Genomic DNA, 18429 nt, shown 5'->3' with positions numbered 1-18429 from the left:
AGTCCAAATTAAGTAACCGAGAAGAGAGAACTTCTGCTGGGAGATCTTTTAAAAAGCAAGCTGGGATTGCATAATCAGAATGAGACTTGGGTTTAAAAGAACCTGCACTAGATGCCCAATATGGCATGGAAACAGGAGTAAAAGAATCTGTAAGGGATAAAGAGTAAGACTCAGACACAGTGGCATTATGGTGATTGCTAAAGACTTTTATTGATAAAGTTAAAGAGGGTTGGGGAAATCCTACCTATCCCCAACTCCAGGAGGGGTTTCCCTGCCTCAACAAAACTAATGAACGTCCGTGTCAGAATGTCCAAAACAACAAGTTCTCCATCCTGTGTCCAAAATCCTAACCTGACCCTCACACACTAAACTCAATATAACATGATGGGGAAAATGTCTTTTAGCTGATCACCTTCAGCTCCTTTCCAAAGTACCAACAAAGTTCTAAAATGTAAAAGAAACCAACAAAGTTCTACCAGTCAAAGGGGGTCTTCTCTCCCCGTTTCCAATGTTCTTCACCTTCATTCACTACTCAATCCCTTATAGTTCGTGGCTGCTATTATCTCATGATTGGGTTTGGAGATCTAATGTATGGCTGGCTACCCTACCTCACATAACTTAATGGGAAGTAGTAAGTAAACTAGAAAAACATGCATACATATTACAGCCACGGGATGTGCAGAATACAAGATTTTGTGAGACTAACTAAATGGAATATAGAATCCATGTTGTTTTGATGATCATTAGGCCTAAGAAATGATATAAAATCAATTCCAAACATTATTAGAATAATGTAGCTTGAATGGAATTCTGATCTACCCTCGTTCTCATGAAAGATTTGCTAGAGGCATCAGAAAAGTTCAGTCTTCTGTTTTTTCACTGTTCATCACACTGTTGGGCAGGAACTAGGGAAAACAGGCAAGGACATGGTCAGCCGATGTGATCATGGGAAAGACTAATGCCTTGGAATCAAGAGTAACATTCTAAATTTGGTCTGTAAGCGCCACACTTGGTGAATGGAGGAATCTCTTCTTCAATTGACACTGGGTGGGTGCAAAACTAGAGCTAAAAAGAAGATCTTGCTGAGGATGGGGCTTTTGGCCTCTGGAGGGTTCAGGGCTTGAGCGATTGGATGGCCAAAAGGAGCAAACATGTGGAACGGAGGATTGGAGCTTTTGGCGCCTGCTTCTTAGGTTACAGGGAGAGGCACAATGGATTAGTGGTTTGTCACTAAATAAGGAAAATGCTAACAGTCACATAATTGCCACAAAGCTTTAAGTATTTTATAAACAGATTTGTTCCCACATTTACTTTTGACTAAAACCTGGACTGTTTTATTTTAATAAAGTCCATTTTTAAGTATCATAATAATATGCCTTTTTTAAATTGTCAAGTTGAGAATGTTCAAAACTGCTACTGTTCCACTGTACTGCAGACATTACATCTTTGTAATATTCAAAGTAAATGGCTTCCCAGTTTAATAACAGTTGCATAATGTACATCTTAAAACACATGTTCCCCATAACTATCAGAGCATCACAATATCTGTCTTTTTGGAAAAACCTCTGATTTGACAAAAATATAATTTGACAAAAATATAATGCTGAAATTGTGAATCAAAATGATTTGTGTTTGGTTGTTATACACAATGAACCATTGAATTCACATGCTTCGTTATGTGAATACATTTCTCAGAATTTTAAAAACTGTGCAACACTTAAAAAGGACCTTTACATTCTTGCATTCATTCATCACTCATTCATTCATTCATTCATTCATTCATTCATTCATTCATTCATTCATTCATTCATTACAGCATCTCTGGAAGAAATTAAGAGGTTACCAGGGCATTTCTTGAAGAAATAACAACCAATACCTGGGCCTGCACTGCAGTGAGTTTGGGGAAGCTTACCTGGGCATGTCTTCATCAATGTTAATCTCACAAAGGTTCTTTTTGGCTTCTGTGTCATAGAGTCGGACAGTCCCAACACCACTTCCCAGCAAAAGCTTTAGAAAAGAAAACCAAGTGAGATAGCATATGAATACATAGTGTGAGGAATGGATTTAAAAAGCGTGCAAGACAGTACTTAAAGAAAGCAAGTAAAAGAAAGCACAAATATACATCATACAAAAAGGGCAGTATAAAAAGTTAGCATATAAGGGACACGCCACAACCTATTGTGAGAGGCAGAGTAAAGAAAAAACATGTAAACTGCATAAAATGTGGTCTGTGTGTGAAACAGTACAAACATCCAGTGCATGATGAACAGCATCAAACTAAAGAATGCAAAGGATAACTTACAAAAATCCCCCATGTGCAAAGACAATTTATAAACCTAGCACAGGAATTAAATTGAGTAAAGATTATATTTACACATGAGGATTAGTAAATGTTCAAAGGACGCTGTATAAAAAGAAAGGTGGTAACGGAAGTAGTATGAAAAGCAGTGAACCAATTACATAATGTATAAACATGCATCATATGAGAGGCGAGGTAACTAATATCCAGTATTGTTGGGGGCACCAGTATGCAGCATCCCTGTGGGTTCTAGGAAACAATAGTGGCACTGTTTCCAGTGCATAATAATGAATGTGTGATGCAGAAATCATATCAGAGTCTTGAAAACTCTAATATTCTGAGGTACTTGGTGGTGAACAGTGCCAGAGTCTACATGATCAAAAGTACCAGGTTAACAAGAGGTCCAAAGAGCTGGGGTTCCTATGGCCAAAGGAACTGCTGTGATCACTACAGCCAACTGTAGTGTCAGGGATCTGTGATTAAGTCTCCTGTCTTACACCAAAGGTTGACCAAGGGGCAGAATGGAGTGGAGCCATTGATCAACCATACCATGCCAGAAGGCACAAGGAGCAGCTTATCGCACGAGTAATATGGTGCCTACTAGCCCTTTAAGTACTCGAAGTGTAGGAAGAAGTGTTCCCGGTTATACAAGCCCCGGGGTTCCAGTCATTAAAACCTAATGGCTGAGAAATGTCTTCCCCTCCGCCCTCTCACAAAAACGTTCAGTGTTCTGCAACATCCATACTGATTACTGATTAACCAACAAGCAAGTCTGCGCAGACGGAGCAATTGTCGGAGAAGCATTGGCTCAGCTTCATCACTGCAAAGCTTTGCGGCTTCCCCGACCCGTCGGACAGAATCCAAAATGGCTGACTTTTATAGTCACACGATTCAGACATTCAAACCGAGAGTGGCCCACTTATGTTAGATGGTTATTATAAATCGTGTCTCAAGGTGTTGAAGGGGGCAAGTTGTGTGGAACTTACATAACAGAGAAGTTAGTGCCCTTACATAGTGTACTCTAAATCTTTGCAATTTAGATTTGATACTAGTCAATGAAAGGTTATGAACTGTGAGCGTTAAAAAATGATTGTCCGAAAAGTTTGTAAAAATGCACTTTGACAGCATATTGATAATAGGACCTAAACCTTTGTGCGGCCTTCACTTAGACCCTTGTGCGACTCCACCCATCCATTGCCAGTCTAGACCCACACGTCAGGGAACCTTCCGGAAAACTGTTGTTTCCTTGCAATTGTTTAAAAAAAGGAAACCATTTGAGATATCCTTAATGGCTGCTTCTAGGAAGTTACATTCTGATGGTGCTAAAACACATCATGTATTGAATGCACTGGCTGCAGAGAGCTCTGCATAGCCTGCAGGTTTTGGTTTGACTGTTTTTATTGTTCAGAGGTTGATAAAAAATGAACATTATTCAGTTGTGTGATTGCACTTATTACTAGAAGACATGAGGGGTAGTGTATTTGTAGTGCCTGCTGCATAGGTGGGAAATATTTCTAAATATTTTTTTAAAATGTGCAGTCTTGAGCTGAAAAGGCAATCCTACTCTGGCCTAAGAAGTGTGCATTAATTGTGTCTTTTGGACATTACACTATTCACTGGAGCTTTCAATACACACTTATTGGAAAGATTTTAAATGGTCAATCTGAACTCATAACTCCCTATGTAAAACACTAAATGACCTTGGCAGAAGAGGTCCTCACAGAACCCGCACCCTGTGGCAGTAGAGCCAGGGCAATGATTATTTCTGTGGGCTGCACTGTGACTGCAGCACTACACACAAAGACAGCTCTCTAGCAGGCATGGAATGTGTGGCTTCAAACTGCTCCAGTGATGACCTAAAGTCCTCTTGCATGCGGCAGAGTCACATCATGTCAGTTACAGACTCTGTCTAATGGGCCTCTTAGCACGGGCAGAATAAGTCTCGCTCTGCCGCTGCTGGTTCTGTGTCCTGGGGCTGAGCTCCGAGTCAGAAGCCCGTGGAGTTATACACCAACATGAGTCTAAAAATAGTGGTAGGATCTGATACCAAAAGGTAGGACTGCATAAAAACGGTAGCCAACCGCCTAAATCCGTAGGGTTGGCAAGTATGCTGTAGATATGGCAAAAGGTTACTTGCATATCATGGAGGGAATCTCTAAACGTCAAAAAACGATAGAAAAGGTGGACCACTCAGTGACTTCAAGTGGATACTAGAAGCTATGGAGAGGTATTACCGGACTGAAAAGGAGACAAGAATGGAGGCCCACTTTCCGAGGTCAACAGAGATCACATAACAGATGATAGACTCAATATTCCTTCCTGATGAGAAATTGGAGGCTGGAGAAAAAGTCAACATGTGATTAACGTAATGACTTGAAAATACTGTTCTGGAATGTGGCAGGCCTAAGCAACAAACTTGAAGATGAAGAGTGGTTTTTGATTATAAAATTACATACCATCATTTGCGTCCAGAAAACTTGGGCAACTGACAGAATCTTGTTGAAAGGTTGTTAAACTTTCCATACCCCTGTCATTAGAGGCCCACGTAGGAGACCACAAGGTGGGCTGCTTACATGGGTGGCGGATAATATTATCCAAGAGACTTCTAAATTAAATCCTGAGTCTATGGATATAATGGCGATCCAAGTTACCATAAGAGATGGTTTGTGCCTGGCTAGTTGCAGCATTTACCTCAGACACAATCCTGGTCCAATTTACAGACCAGAAACAAACTTTCATGATTAGAGGAGCAAGTACAAGATAAATAGATAAAATCTCCTGGCAAAATAAAATATTTATTTAAACTGCCAGATCAAATCTTTTCTCATGCTGAAGGAGGTTCAGAAAGAAGAAAATTAAATTATGTATGGGAGATTGCTGATTTTAATGGGACTACCACTTTCAAATATTATAAAAATGTGGAGAAGCTAGCTGCCTTTTTTTTTAATGATTTGGGATTAAGTTGTTGCATTGGGAGAGTACAGGGCGATTTTCCCACAGCCCTCGCATTTAGGATTGCACAAAGAAGGAGCCTTATTGATTATATAATGTTGCCTTTGTCGACTTGATAGCTCACAGTCGATTTACGGGTGATACAACAAATAATGACTGATTATGACCCACTTGTCCTTACTCTGAATATTGACATATAGAGCGGTCTGATCCCAGGCTTGTTCCCGGAGCACACCAAAATGTTTTGACTGCAAGAGGGAGGATCAACTGGGAGAAAATCTAATCTTCGCCAGCAACATAATTTTGATATGAAGACTTAGCTCTTCATCAAATCATTATAGCTTGTCCATGTCCTGCAATTAGGTAGATTGTATTATATATATGATCTTCTAAAACTGGGTACTAAGGATTACAGGATGGAGAGTAGAAAAGCAGGTTCAAAAAGTCAATGGTTTGACAACGACTGTAGTGCAGCAAAGAAGTCTCCTATGGAGACCCTTAAGGAGGGATAGGTAATTTAAAAAAATTAAATTGTGTCCAGTAGAAAACTTATAAAAATGCAATAGCACTAAAAAAGAAATTGGCCATAGAAAAATAGATGGAATCTTCAAAAGCCCATTGTAAGGGCAAAGGATATATGAAGATTCTGGCAGGGAACCAACAGAGCACACTGCTAAGTTATATTTAATTGAAGAATCTACCTGGTAAGCACATTGCAAGAGTCTGTATAAAATAATTCTACTGCAGTCCTTATGGTTGAGCCTTTTACAAAGATTCTGGACAAACCAAAGGGCACAGACCAGCTTTTTTTTTTTTTTTTTTTAACAGGGGGGGGTGAAGTTAGCAATAATCGGCCAGAAATCCCCAAAAGCGCCAGGTCCCGATCAGACTCCTGGTGATTTACTCAAAAATAAACCCAATATATCTCGGCTTTAACACTTTTTTTTCCTAACAAGATCAATGTGGGACATAGATTCCCAGATAGCGGGCATAGCGCAAATATAATGCTGTTAGATGGAGGTCACGGGGGCGCATGGCGGACTGCTAACTGTTTTGTCAGCTCCTGAGCCCGGACACGCAAAGGGATACTGAGTCGCCCCCTTACCTTCCCACCTCCCCCAAGCAGTAAGGATGATTGCCCCCCAGTGATAACAGGCTGGGGCACCTCCGTCCCAAGTCTGGAGCGGATCATTTCTGGAGCGGCTAAATTAGCCATGTGAAGAGCCTGGGCAGCGGAGGTGGCTTACAGGCCATGAAGCAGAGGGGGAGAAGCGGACAGAGAGAGGCCAGGGTCGACCCTTCACAGAGTGGGCCTGGGCAGGAAATGTACAGCGGCTTAGTGCTGCCCCTCGGCAGGGGTTGCATGGTGCATCAGAGACCCCCCGGAGGAATCAGAGTGAGGGGGAGGAACAGCAGGAGCCTGCCGCAGTCCAGGCAGCCCCGAGGGGTGAGGTTTGCATTCCCCCTGGGGGTGTGAAGACAACGGGAGTGTGCACAGCAGCCCAGAGGCCCCCGCGGGATGCGACTGAGGTCCAAGAGGAAGGAGGACATGCGCCAGGCAGGAGGGACCACCTGTGAGGCCTGGAGCGCAGGAGAAACGACCAGTGAGGCTTAGAGCGAGGTAGGGCTTGTGTCCCCGCTGTGGCCCCACTCACCGTGGGCATGGGGAGAGGTGGTGAACGAGCAGAGCAGAGGGACACCAGAGGGTTCCCCTGCCCCGGGGGACAGCCACTAGTGTCCCGGTGGGGCGTGCCAAGTGCATGGACACTTGGTGGATCTGGTGAGGCCCATGTGGAGGGTGGCCTGGAGAAGTGAGCCTGCTGGGGACGGCCGGGCCCTGTGCCTCGTGGAAGGAGGGGTGACGCCTGAGCCAATTGGGACTAGTGTTTGGAGCAGGTGGTGAGGTGTGGGTCCCCTTAGTTGAAAGAGGGGCATGTACCTACCTCGCCACAACACCTCTGGGACTGCAACAGGAGTGTGCCGGTGGACAGTGAGGGGCTACGCTCGTGTAGCTGAAGTGAGGTGGTGGAGGAGCATAAACAAGGAGCCCTGAGGGAGAGATACAGAGACCCCTGTGTGCAGCAGGGGGCATCCATCAACTACAAAGAAGAGGGGGGCCCTGTCCTGACTCCCTGGGCACCAGCTCACCTGCCCAACAGGTGTGGAAATCGTGTGGGCCGTGGATAAGGTCGCGTAACATTGGGACCAAGCAATCGATCCGAGAAGAAACAGCCAGGGTGCTCACTGGAGGGGCAGTAGGGAGCAACAAGAACCCAGAGATAAATGAGCTGGAGGACTGCCTAAGAGAGATTCCAGTTCCAGGCTCCCCTGTCCAATAAGAAGGACATTGCAGCTCTGATGGAGGCAATAAGGGAAATGTGCTCCGCATTGGGCCTCCGGCTGGACAAGATGCACCAGAGAATGAACTCTATCGATGAGAGGATTCAATGCCTGGAGAGCAATCATGCCTTACTTGATACACTGGAGACGCAAATGGATTTGACGCTATCAGAACTGGAAAGGAGAGAATCCGAAATCAAGCTAAAGATTGATGATTTTGAGAAAGAGGGAATGAAGAAACAACCTTCTTCAGGTTCCCGGAAAGGGAGGGAGAAACCGAGGGGGATATCAAGAGGTCGATCATGGAAGTGCTGAGGCTCCTGTTTGGCTCGGACGCAATTGATGAGCCACGATCAATCGAGCACACCGGGTAGGAGGAGGGCTGGGGGGGCTGAGAACAATACTGGCAAGGTTCCACTACTTCCCAGATAAAGTGAATATTCTGGAGAGGGAGAGGAAAGTGGGTCCAGTGGCCTATGGCTCTGCCAAGATATTAATTTACCAAGATATGTCGGCCTTCACAGTGGCTAGGAGGAAGCAGTGTGGACCCCTGACTAAATGGCTCACTGAAAAGGGAGTGAGGTACCGCTGGGGCTTCCCCTTCTCAATATCTTTTGAGCACGAGGGCTACTCGTACAAGCTAATAACTGAAGACAATATTCAAAGGGTGATTGTCGAACTCATGGGGAACCCCCGGGCACCACCGTAGGGTCCTGGCGAAGCGCTGGAAGGAGCATGCAGCAGTGGCCAGCTGCAGGACAGACTAAAGATCCCCAGGACACAACAGAAGTTAAAAAAACGTACCACCACCCCGGGAATGAGGGGGAGTCTATGAATATCACTGAGAAGGGATTTGCTGGGGCCAATGACATCAAGGACGTGAATGGTGGAGATCTGAGGGGGATCATTCATGCCTGGCAGAGGCCCACGGATGGGACAGGATGAGGAGGGGGGAGGAGAGAAGGTGTGGGGGGGAGCAATGAGCCTTAAGGTGCATAGCGATGGGGGGGGGGCGGCGGGCTCAGGGAAAAGTGCCTTGCATAAGCCGGTCCCGGGTTTAGGAGGACCACTTGTGATTCGATCCCGTGTAAGGTGATGAATCTAGGTGGGGTTGGATGTCGCAGGGGTTGGGGTGGCTCAAGGTGGAGTTGGTTGTTCTACAGGGTGGGGGGCAGGGGGAGTTTCAGTTGGTTGTGCTATATTCTGTCCAGGGTGCGCCAAGTCTAAGTTTACTCAACGCTCCATGGGTCTTGAGGACAAAAGCCCAAGGACGGAACTGTCTCGGGTAGTGGGGAGTGATGAAGTGTTTAGGCAGCAAAGCAATGTCTGGACTTGGTGAAATGTGTGTTGGCTCCTTCAACGCACAAGGCCTGAACTCACCAAACAAGAGGTCGCTCGTGCTCTGGAAGACGGCACGACTTGACTGGCTATGTCTTCAGGAAACACGCTGGCTGAGGGGAAGGGAACCCCGACTTCGAAGGAGAGGAGTGGAGGTTCTGGTCTCCGTCCGACTGGGAAGCGAGGGACACACTAATTGCGTTTGTAGAGGCCAATTGGTGGTGGAGGGATTTTGACATGGTGTTAGACTCAGTGAGGGACCGCAAGAGAATAGGGAAGGGACCACCCGTAAGGGGAAAGTTGTGGGCTTGGTTGACTCCCTCTCTCCCCCCCATGGAAGGGGATAGGCCATTCACATACTTCTCAGTGGTGCATAACCCATACTCCCGCATAAACCGGATTTTCGTAGATACAACCCTGAAAGCGCAGGTTTCGGACAACCCAATTCCATGGTCAGACCACAATATGCTAAGGATATCAGTGGGCAGGGGACAGACATCGAGCCCGAGGGAGGGTATGGGGGACGGGGCGGTGGGGTAGGAGGTGCAATGATTTTCTGCTGAAGGATAAGGTGTTGCAACAGGAACTCCTCTCAAGAATCAAGGAATACTTCCTCTTCAATGATACCAGGGAGGTGGGGATTCAAACCCTGTGGAAGGGCTAAGGCGACAATTCGGGGGACATTGATCAGGATAGGCTCCCAGAAGAAAAAAGAGAGGGGGAGGAAGGAAAGTGACTTACGCCGAAAGATCGCGCTATTCCAGCCATGGGGAGCCTGGGGGGATACATGTCACCTGCAAAGGCGAAGGAACTCCAGAGCTATAAAACCCAACTAAATGCTATCCTGGTTCAAGATACAGAAAATAAACTTCTGTTCCTGAAGCAGAAATACCATGAAAAGGGGGGAAAGGGCGGACAAGATCCTTACTTGGAGACTGAGTGAAGAAAGGAAGTGGAGAACGATTTGAATCAGAAAGACTGAGAAGGGTGTGTCCATCTTCGACCAAAAAGGCATTGGGGAGGAGTTTGCCAAGTATTACAGCACCCTCTATGCGTTGGAACAGAAGAGCGAGGAGGCACAGATAGACACGTTTTTGGAGGGGCTCCCCCTTCCAGGGCTCTCCAAGGAAATAGTGAAGAATCTCGAGTGTCCTAAAACAGTAGAGGAGGTCCTGCAAGCCATAAAGGGAATGAAGTCAGGGACAGCTCCGACGGAGGATGGCTTCTCGATGAAATTCTACAAACTATTTAGATCATGGTTAGCCCCATACCTAGTGAGAGTGTTCAACACCTGCATACAGGGGGAGACCTTGCCTCCCACAATGTTGCTGGCAATGATAGTAGCAATCCCGAAGGAGGGGAAAGAACTCACCAAGTGTTCCTCATATAGACCCCTTTCCCTCCTGAACAATGATGTAAAAATCCTGGCGAAAGTCCTGGGAATGAGATTGGAGGGGGGATTGCCTAAATTGGTGCACAGTGACCAGGCGGGCTTCAAGAAAGGAAGACAAGGATCGGATAATATTCGTAAGACCATAAACCTGGTTCACTCTGCACAGACGAGGGGCCTAGATGCCTGCTTGGTATCCCTGGACTCAGAGAAGGCATTCAACACGGTCAAATGGCCCTTCATGATGAAGGTCCTGGCGAAGATGGGGTTTGGAACGAACTTCCGGAGATGGGTGACAGAACTCTATAATAGGATCAGGGCTAGAGTTTTTGTTAATGGAGGATGGTCAGAGGCCATCATGCTAACAAGGGGCACGAGACAGGGGTGCCCCCTCTTGCCATTACTATATGCGCTAGCGATGGAACCGCTAGCGATTGCGATTCAACCAAACAGGCAGATCCGGGGCATAGCCGGGGGAGGAGATTGAGTGCAAGCTCTCGCTCTTTGCAGATGACATATTGGGGTACCTCACTGACATCCAGTGCTCGCTCTCGCACTCATGGCACAGATCTCAGAATATGGCCGCCTCTCGGGGCTTAAGATTAACGTTGCGAAATCATGCATTATGCCCAGCCCTCACCTCGACTTGTGGAGGAGATACCAGGGCATGAGAATTGATGAAGAACATACAGTATTTGGATATTTAGGTGACTAGAGACCTAGAGGAACTTGTCCCAGCAAATTATGGCCTGCTCTTTGTGCAGTTAACAGCCGATCTAAAAAGGTGGGACCCCCTTGTCCTAACCTGGTACGGACGGATGACGTCTGTAAAAATGAATGTGCTCCCCTGCCTCCTGTATCTATTTACAGCCCTTCCGAGGCATCTCCCGAAGAGGTTCTTCCTAGAAATAACAGGGAAACTCAGTAGATTTATATGGTGTAAAAGTGCCCAGGGTGAAAATGGCGATGCTTACACTACCTGGGGATAAGGGGGATTTGGATTCCCTGACATAAGATTATACTATAGGGCCAGTTAAGAGCGATGCTTGAACACATGAGGGACGACCCGAGGACCTATTGGACTTAATTGGAGGATTTGTCGGCTCACCCAGTGAAGGTGAGGGACTACTTTTGGTCACCTCCTCAGGACAGTCCCTGAACGTCTAAGGTGGCATCCCACTTTCTCTTTTGGTCCATCTGGCACGACACAGAAAGTGCGAGTGGAAGTAACCGCAACCATGGCCCTCCCTGATGTCTTCAGAGTGGGGTACCCCATTCGACTTTGCGCTCATGGGGCTGGCTTTCTTTCAGAAGTGGACTGATATGGGCCTGGAACGGGGAGGGGGACAACTGTTCAATGGTGGGGACTTTTTGGACCTGGAAGCAATGCAGGAGGTATTGGGGAGGGACTCGGCTTCAGTTTTAGAATATCTCCGAATCAAGGGCATATTTACCAAAATGGGGGTGGCGTCTTTTGCAAGAGAGCTAACCAAGTTTGAGAAGGTCATCGACATGTCTGCTACAGGAAGGGGTATTTTATCTAGACTGTACAAAGCTATGAACAAATTCTGCCTCGTGGGGAGGCAAACATTTCAGAGGTACTGGGTGGACTTCGTGGGGGAGGATATAACGGAGGAAGACTGGCTGCAAATTTACAAAGTAACACTCCAGGGCAGCCTGTTCACCTCCTCGATAGAGTACAATTTCAAAATAGTGATGGGCTGGCACAGGGATACCCTGATGTTATCCAAGATGTTTGCAGTGACCTCACCCATGTGTCCCAGGGGATGTGACCAGCGGGGATCTCTGGCCCACATGTGGTGGCATTTATGGTGCAGATGTACTGAACGAAAGTGTAAAATGGATGGAAGAGATCACAGGAGTTCAGATAGGCCTGGACTCGCTGTAGATGCTCTTGGGGGTCCCTGGAAAGGACAGGGAAGAAAACAGACTTGCCAGGATGTGGAAAGCTATGCTGAGAGCGGGGCAGTTGGCCATAGCCCAAAATTGGAAAAGTGAAACACTTCCGTCCAAGAAGGTCTGGGAGAGGAAAGTACATCGCATGATGGTCATGGAGAGGTTGATGGCGGTGGTGCACGATGGGTTGAGTGTGTTTAATGCGGAGTGGAATGCGCTTCTATGTAAATGAGGGCTTGAAGAGAGAGGCCCATTGAGACCAGTAAGTATGTACAATGGGAAGGGGTTTGAGGGGGGGGACCTCGGAGGGAGCCAGCACAGGACAGCAAAGAAACAAGGAGGCCAGAGCCGGCGAGACACAGAAGAATGGGTATTTTTTGCACACCTGGACAAGTTTTTGAGAAGGGGGCTAAATCGGGGGGGGGCGGCGGCAAGGGTTCTTGGGGGCTTACTAAGGACAGGATAAGGTTTTGAAGGCCTCCACTTTGAGATGAAGTATGGTGGGAGGGGGAGGCAGAGGAGGATAGGGAAGGGGGACCAAGATTGTTCGCTGTAATTTGCTTTAAGATTCTGGTATTTTGTACTGTGTTGTTTCTTGAACAAATGCCAATAAAAATTAAGTTTACAAAAAAAAAAAGGTAGATTGTATGGCTCTGTCAAATTATCACCTTAAATCCCTAATAGATCAACCACCAAATGTTATGGTAGAGTTTTACTGGTTTGTAGAGAGGAATAGGCAGCACATATTTTAGAAGCTGTGCAGGCAGTGGGCAATACAAAATGTACCCCCAGGCCCCTCTGCGAGACATGCTGAGCACCCCCGTCAAGCTCGGTAACAAAGCACAGGCCGTGTCACACTCCAGGATGGCCGGGACCGCCACCCAAGTGCAATGCGCATGCTTATCATGCTTTTGCTGGGGCAGAGCATGGTGCAATACAGCTATGGGGTAATGAAAAGGCAGTACTTATTTCAAGTCATTCAGGCACAGGTAGATAGGATAGAGACGGAGGCAGGACTGGCTCCGGTGAAAATCCTGGTAGGCTTCCCACTGCAAGTTGAGAGGGTTTTCCACCAGCTCTTGACAAGATCTGGTCCCTGACCTGGTCAAAACCAAGTCTGGTGTTTGGCCTTGGTGGAAAACAGCGATGGACTCCCACAGGGAGAGGCTATTGATCCTCTGCAAAGCAAATAGTGAGAACATTGTCAGCTATTGGCTAAGGGGCAAGGGTAGTTTGAGAAAACCCACCTCCCACTTTCTCTGTACAGTGGGAGTTTATGAAAAAAGGCACTAGAGGAAAGCTCCTCTTCTTTATGCTGTATCCTTCTGCCAGGGCCATGCTATTCCCAAAAAAGATTATAACCCTATCTCCAGATTGATGTTCTTTGGAGCAATAGCAGCTGGCTTGACCCCAAAGGGTACAGCTACCAGTAAGGACTGAGTCGACAGGATCAACTACCAAAAACTACAGTCAGGGCAGTGGCGTAACACAAAAGCTGCTCCCCCCACGATCCATGCTGCGGACCCTCACCCACCCTCAAAGCTTGGCAACATAACACAGGGCACACCACACTACAAGCCGGCCTGGGCCATCATGCATGCGCAATGCGCATGATGATCCTGCTGCTGCAGGAGATGAGAACACTGCATACTGCACTAGGTGAAAGATTTAAGTATGTGATTTAATCAAACCATAGATCTTTCACCAAGCAGAGAACAACGGGGCTCTGCTGAGGCCGGACACCCAAATATACCAGCCAGCTCTGTGCGTGGTAATATTACGCAAAGTAACAATACCACATAAAAACATGTTCATGTTAGCTCTGCCAGTATCCCCATGTACAAACATTCTCTTGCTGGCTTTGCCCTTAATGCCAGTGAAAAACTCTCCTGCCACAGGAATAAAACATTTTATTGTTGCTGAACAAATGCTTGCCCAACCCTGCACCACCATGTAAGAATAATCTTCATTCTGACTTTGCCCTCACCATCAGTATAACATGCAATGAGACAGTAGAACAAGTTACTTACCAACTGGTAACGTTATTTCGACTGGATGTTCCTCCAACATATTCCACATCTTTGACATGTAATGTCCACAGCTGTGCACTTTGGAAACTTTTTCGGCAGAGGGCGTCCTGTGTCGATGGCGTTGGGTCAATGTCCCTCGAAGGCCTCCATCGAGGGCGACGTCACAGGATGTTATAAATAGGATGCATGGCGCCCGTAGCCTCAGTTTACATTTGTTCCCTCAAAGCGTGTGGCACCAGTCTCATGCCTGCTTGACTGCACTTAGCCTTGCGGAAACAGAAGCTGCAATCGGATAGATAATTCTCCTGAGGGGCAGGCTGGCAGGGCGATGTGGAATACGTTGGAAGAACATCCAGTCAAAAGAACGTTACCAGTTGATAAGTAACTTGTTCTTCGAATGGATTGTGTCCTCCAACGTATTCCACATCTTTGACAGACTCCCAAAGCAGTACCAGTAAATGGAGAAGGGAAAAGAATTTAGAGTACCCAATTAGATTGCGGACTAAAGAAACGCCTTCCCAAAGGCCATATCCTGACAATGGATTGTATCCAGGAAATAATATTTTACAAAGGTGTGGATAGAAGCACATGTAGCAGCATCACAAATATTCCTAATACAACACCCCGCTGGAGGGCGGTGGAAGTACCCACGCCCCTAGTGGAATGAGCTCTCAACCATTCAAGAGGGTCCTTACCCGCCAATCGGTAACACTCCGTAATGGTAGGGATAATCCACCTGGACAAGGTATGTTTGGTAACAGCCTGGCCCAATCGGTGTCCAGCATATCCTACAAAGAGTTGATCGTTCACTCTGACCCTGGACATCCTAAAAATGTAAAAGCTCAGAGCTATCCTAGGATCCAACCAATGGAGTGCTCCTCTTCCTTACCAGGATGAGGAGGAGGTTAGAAAGATGGAAGAACCACCTTTTGACTCAAATGATATTCAGAAACTACCTTAGGTAGAAAAGAGGGACGTACTCGTAGTACAACCCTGTCCTTGTGAAACACAGTAAAGGGTGGCTTAGATGAAAGTGCCTGCAATTCACTTACTCTGCGAGCGGAAGTAACCGCAACCAAGAACACAGTCTTGAAGGACAGTAATCTCAAAGGACAAGAGTGCAAAGGTTCAAACGGAGCACCCATGAGAAATTTCAAAACCAAATTCAAATCCCAAACCGGCACCTGGAAAGGGAACGGCGGTAATAGATTAGTAAGTCATTTAAAAAACTGAGAAATCAAAGGAATCTTAAAGTAAGAACATTCTTCAGACGAGCGTTTAAAGATAGACAGCGCCGCCAGGTAAACTTTAATGGTATCCACTTGAAGGCCCCTGTGGGCCAAAGAAAGTAAGTAAGACAAAACCATAGGAATGGAGCACTGAAAAGGATCAACATTGTGATCTCTGCACCAGTCGCAGAATTTACTCTATCAGCACAGGGATTTTGTCGTAGGCCACCTGGCCGAAAGCAACACCTCCATCACATCATCCGGGTGGTCCCAATCCTTATACCTCAACCTTTCAGATACCAAGCGTGAAGGTTGAGAGTCTTGACCTCTGGATGGAGAACCTGACCACCTTGACCCGACCCGCAAGGCCTTGGCAGTCAGCGTCTGGCATTTGCAAGCAGTCGGTGTCGTGCGACTCGCCCATGCACCACAAACAAACCAGGCGGGGGGGGGGTGGTCACTGAGGGACATTTTCGACTTGCAGTCCCGGCAGGACTTGAAACCTGACCGCCCGAGTCGGAGGGGTTGAAGAGAAAGACATCGTAATGATGAACACACGAGGCGCGTCGAGTCTCACGAAGTTAACACGTTCGCGGAAAAAACGAAACTGAGGCTATGGGCGCGGTTCGTCCTATTTATAACATCCTGTGACGTCGCCCTCGGCAGACGCCTACGAAGGACATTGACCCGACGCCATTGACGCAGGACGGACGCCCTCTGCCGAAAAAGTTTCCTAAGTACACAGCTGCGGACATTACATGTCAAAGATGTGGAATACGTTGGAGGACACAATCCATTCGAAAGGAACCATTTCCTTATTTGGCTGCACATGTGCCTCCGCCCTCCATATAAGTACTGTAAGGAACTCATGGTGGAAACATTAAAGAGAGACACAAGTGATCACAGTTCAAGGGTGTTTATTGAACTTTATAATAGGTGAGATAAACGTCTAATCTAAACCTAAATCTAAGATGGGAGCAAGCTACGACCATCAAACAATAATAAGGCAGTCCTAGTGGCGTCTTGTCAAATAAAAAGGGTCTATACTAAAACAAACCCTTTTGCCAATCCTTACAACTAAATTACCAAAAAGAGTGTGAGATAATGTTCACCAGAAAAGAAATAAATGTTCACCAAATGATAAGTCAGGATGGTATGGCTGGGTCTCCCTTCTCCACATTTGAAGCACTTGACTAGGCAGGACTCTCAAGGGACTCAACAGCACGAGGTTCAGAGTTCAGTTCAAGGTTATCAAAACCCCTTCAGAGGCCAAGTATTTTTCCAGCAAAAATCTCTTGCCTTCAAAGATTTGCTGATTCCAAGTAACAAACAAAAGTTCTCTCAGTGATCTTGCACCTTGGGCGAGTGCTCTTCGCCCCTAGGATCTCCTTCCACCGGGCTCGGATCCTCATTGCAAAAACAGGCCTCCCTCTGTCAAGTTCACTACAGCTCTCAGATATCGCTCGTAATCTTTAGGAGCTTTAATATCCGTTTAGACAAACAACCAGGTGCACAACCCTCTACTGGCTTCACTTGCGTTGATCCTGTTCTTGGGTGTATTATTTTTCACCCCTTTTCGTAAAACAGAAAACAAATAAACGTTCTTTGGGCGATTGCTCTACGCCCCTGGGATCTCCCTCTGCTGGGCTCGGATCCTTCTAGCAGTTGGGCGATAGCTCTTCGCCCCTGGGATCTCGTTCTGCCGGGTTTGGATTCTTCTTGCAGCTTGGGCTTCCCTCTGTCGGGTTCACTACGGCCTTCCTTTAACACGTTTCATGCATTACTTAGTTAATCAGAAAGCTGGGTTTTCTTTCTCCTAGCTTTCTTTCAGCATCCCTCTGACGGGTTCACATCTGCTAATTATCAAAATTCACAATCGTAGTGGAAAGCAGGGTTGCCTTCCCCTAGCTTTCCTCTGGCAATGGGTCAGAGACTTTCAATTGTACAAGGGATTTGATGTAACCCTTGTAGGACCGCTCTAACACCACACGCTACCCTTTCCTAGGGCATTCTGGCTTTTGTAGTTTCAAAACAGGTCCCGATCAGAGTCTTTCAAATGAGCGCCCAAGTGGCGCCGGTCCCCTCTACACCTGGACCTCGACTGGGCTTTCTTTAAAGTTCAAACATACATACAAGTTCTTCTTCTTGTAAATTCCTTGCGTTCAAAAATGTTGCTACTTGCAATCTTGGGCTCAACACAGCTCGGTTTTCTATCCATTTCCTCCAACTCACCGGCTGTGCTGGACCCGTTGGCTTCTTTGTTCTCTGGAGTCAAGAATACTACCACGGTAGCCAGCTTGCCTCTCCGCCTGCGTTATCAATGTGGGAGGCCCCTGTGTACCATTGATATCTGCAGCTCCACACGCCAGCTGTAACTTCCGGTCTTATGATTACCATTTTGGAGGCTTCATGGGTCCGAGTTGAAAAGGGCAAGGGCGATTCCCCCTTCGTCGTCTTTCCAGGTCTCACCGCTTTTCTCATCCTTTGTACTGCCGGTTTGGAGTAGCTGTCGCCTTGTGTGTTCGGCCTTGCTCGAAGTGTGCTTTCGTGCTCTGCCTTTTATCCCTGTGGGGAAGGTAAAGGGCCATCAGGTGTGCGTAATTATTTTTAATTGCCTGACTCTACCTGACCCAAGTGTTGGGACATGTCAGGTAAACGGCACTGGTGCTAGTCCGTTGTCCCTTACAGTGTAAGAAAGTGTTTGTGTGGGAAAAGGGGGGGGTGGTAGAGTTTCTAAATATCCTACAGGGTAGGATCGGGAAAAGGTGTTACAGGGAAGCATAGCCTTCATACTAGGGTTTTTGAGAAACTCAGAAGGGCGAGTTTGGCAGGGTTTGTGAAACTAATGGGAATGACTGGGATTATTATCGTGAAATGAACAGGGAGGATTGTGGGAACGGTAGTGTTTTGTTAAAGCAGATTGGTAAATTGGAA

At 46.7% G+C, this 18429-nt stretch overlaps 1 protein-coding gene across 2 annotated transcripts in view; it reads right to left on the bottom strand.

Annotated features, from left to right (window-relative positions):
* WDR91 (WD repeat domain 91) overlaps window positions 1-18429 on the bottom strand; it is an 832764-nt gene that overhangs the window by 289555 nt on the left and 524780 nt on the right. For both annotated transcript variants that reach the window (XM_069628780.1, XM_069628779.1), the window contains one exon: window positions 1913-2007. In XM_069628780.1, coding sequence (XP_069484881.1) covers window positions 1913-2007 — 95 coding nt within the window. The remainder of the gene's footprint in view (window positions 1-1912; window positions 2008-18429) is intronic.

This window comes from Ambystoma mexicanum, chromosome 12 (assembly GCF_040938575.1).
Source record: "Ambystoma mexicanum isolate Mex_15411 chromosome 12, UKY_AmexF1_1, whole genome shotgun sequence".
In the NCBI taxonomy this organism is placed as follows: Eukaryota; Metazoa; Chordata; class Amphibia; order Caudata; family Ambystomatidae; genus Ambystoma; species Ambystoma mexicanum.
Note: the sequence above shows the minus strand (reverse complement) of the source record. Positions and strands in the feature narration are given on the sequence as shown.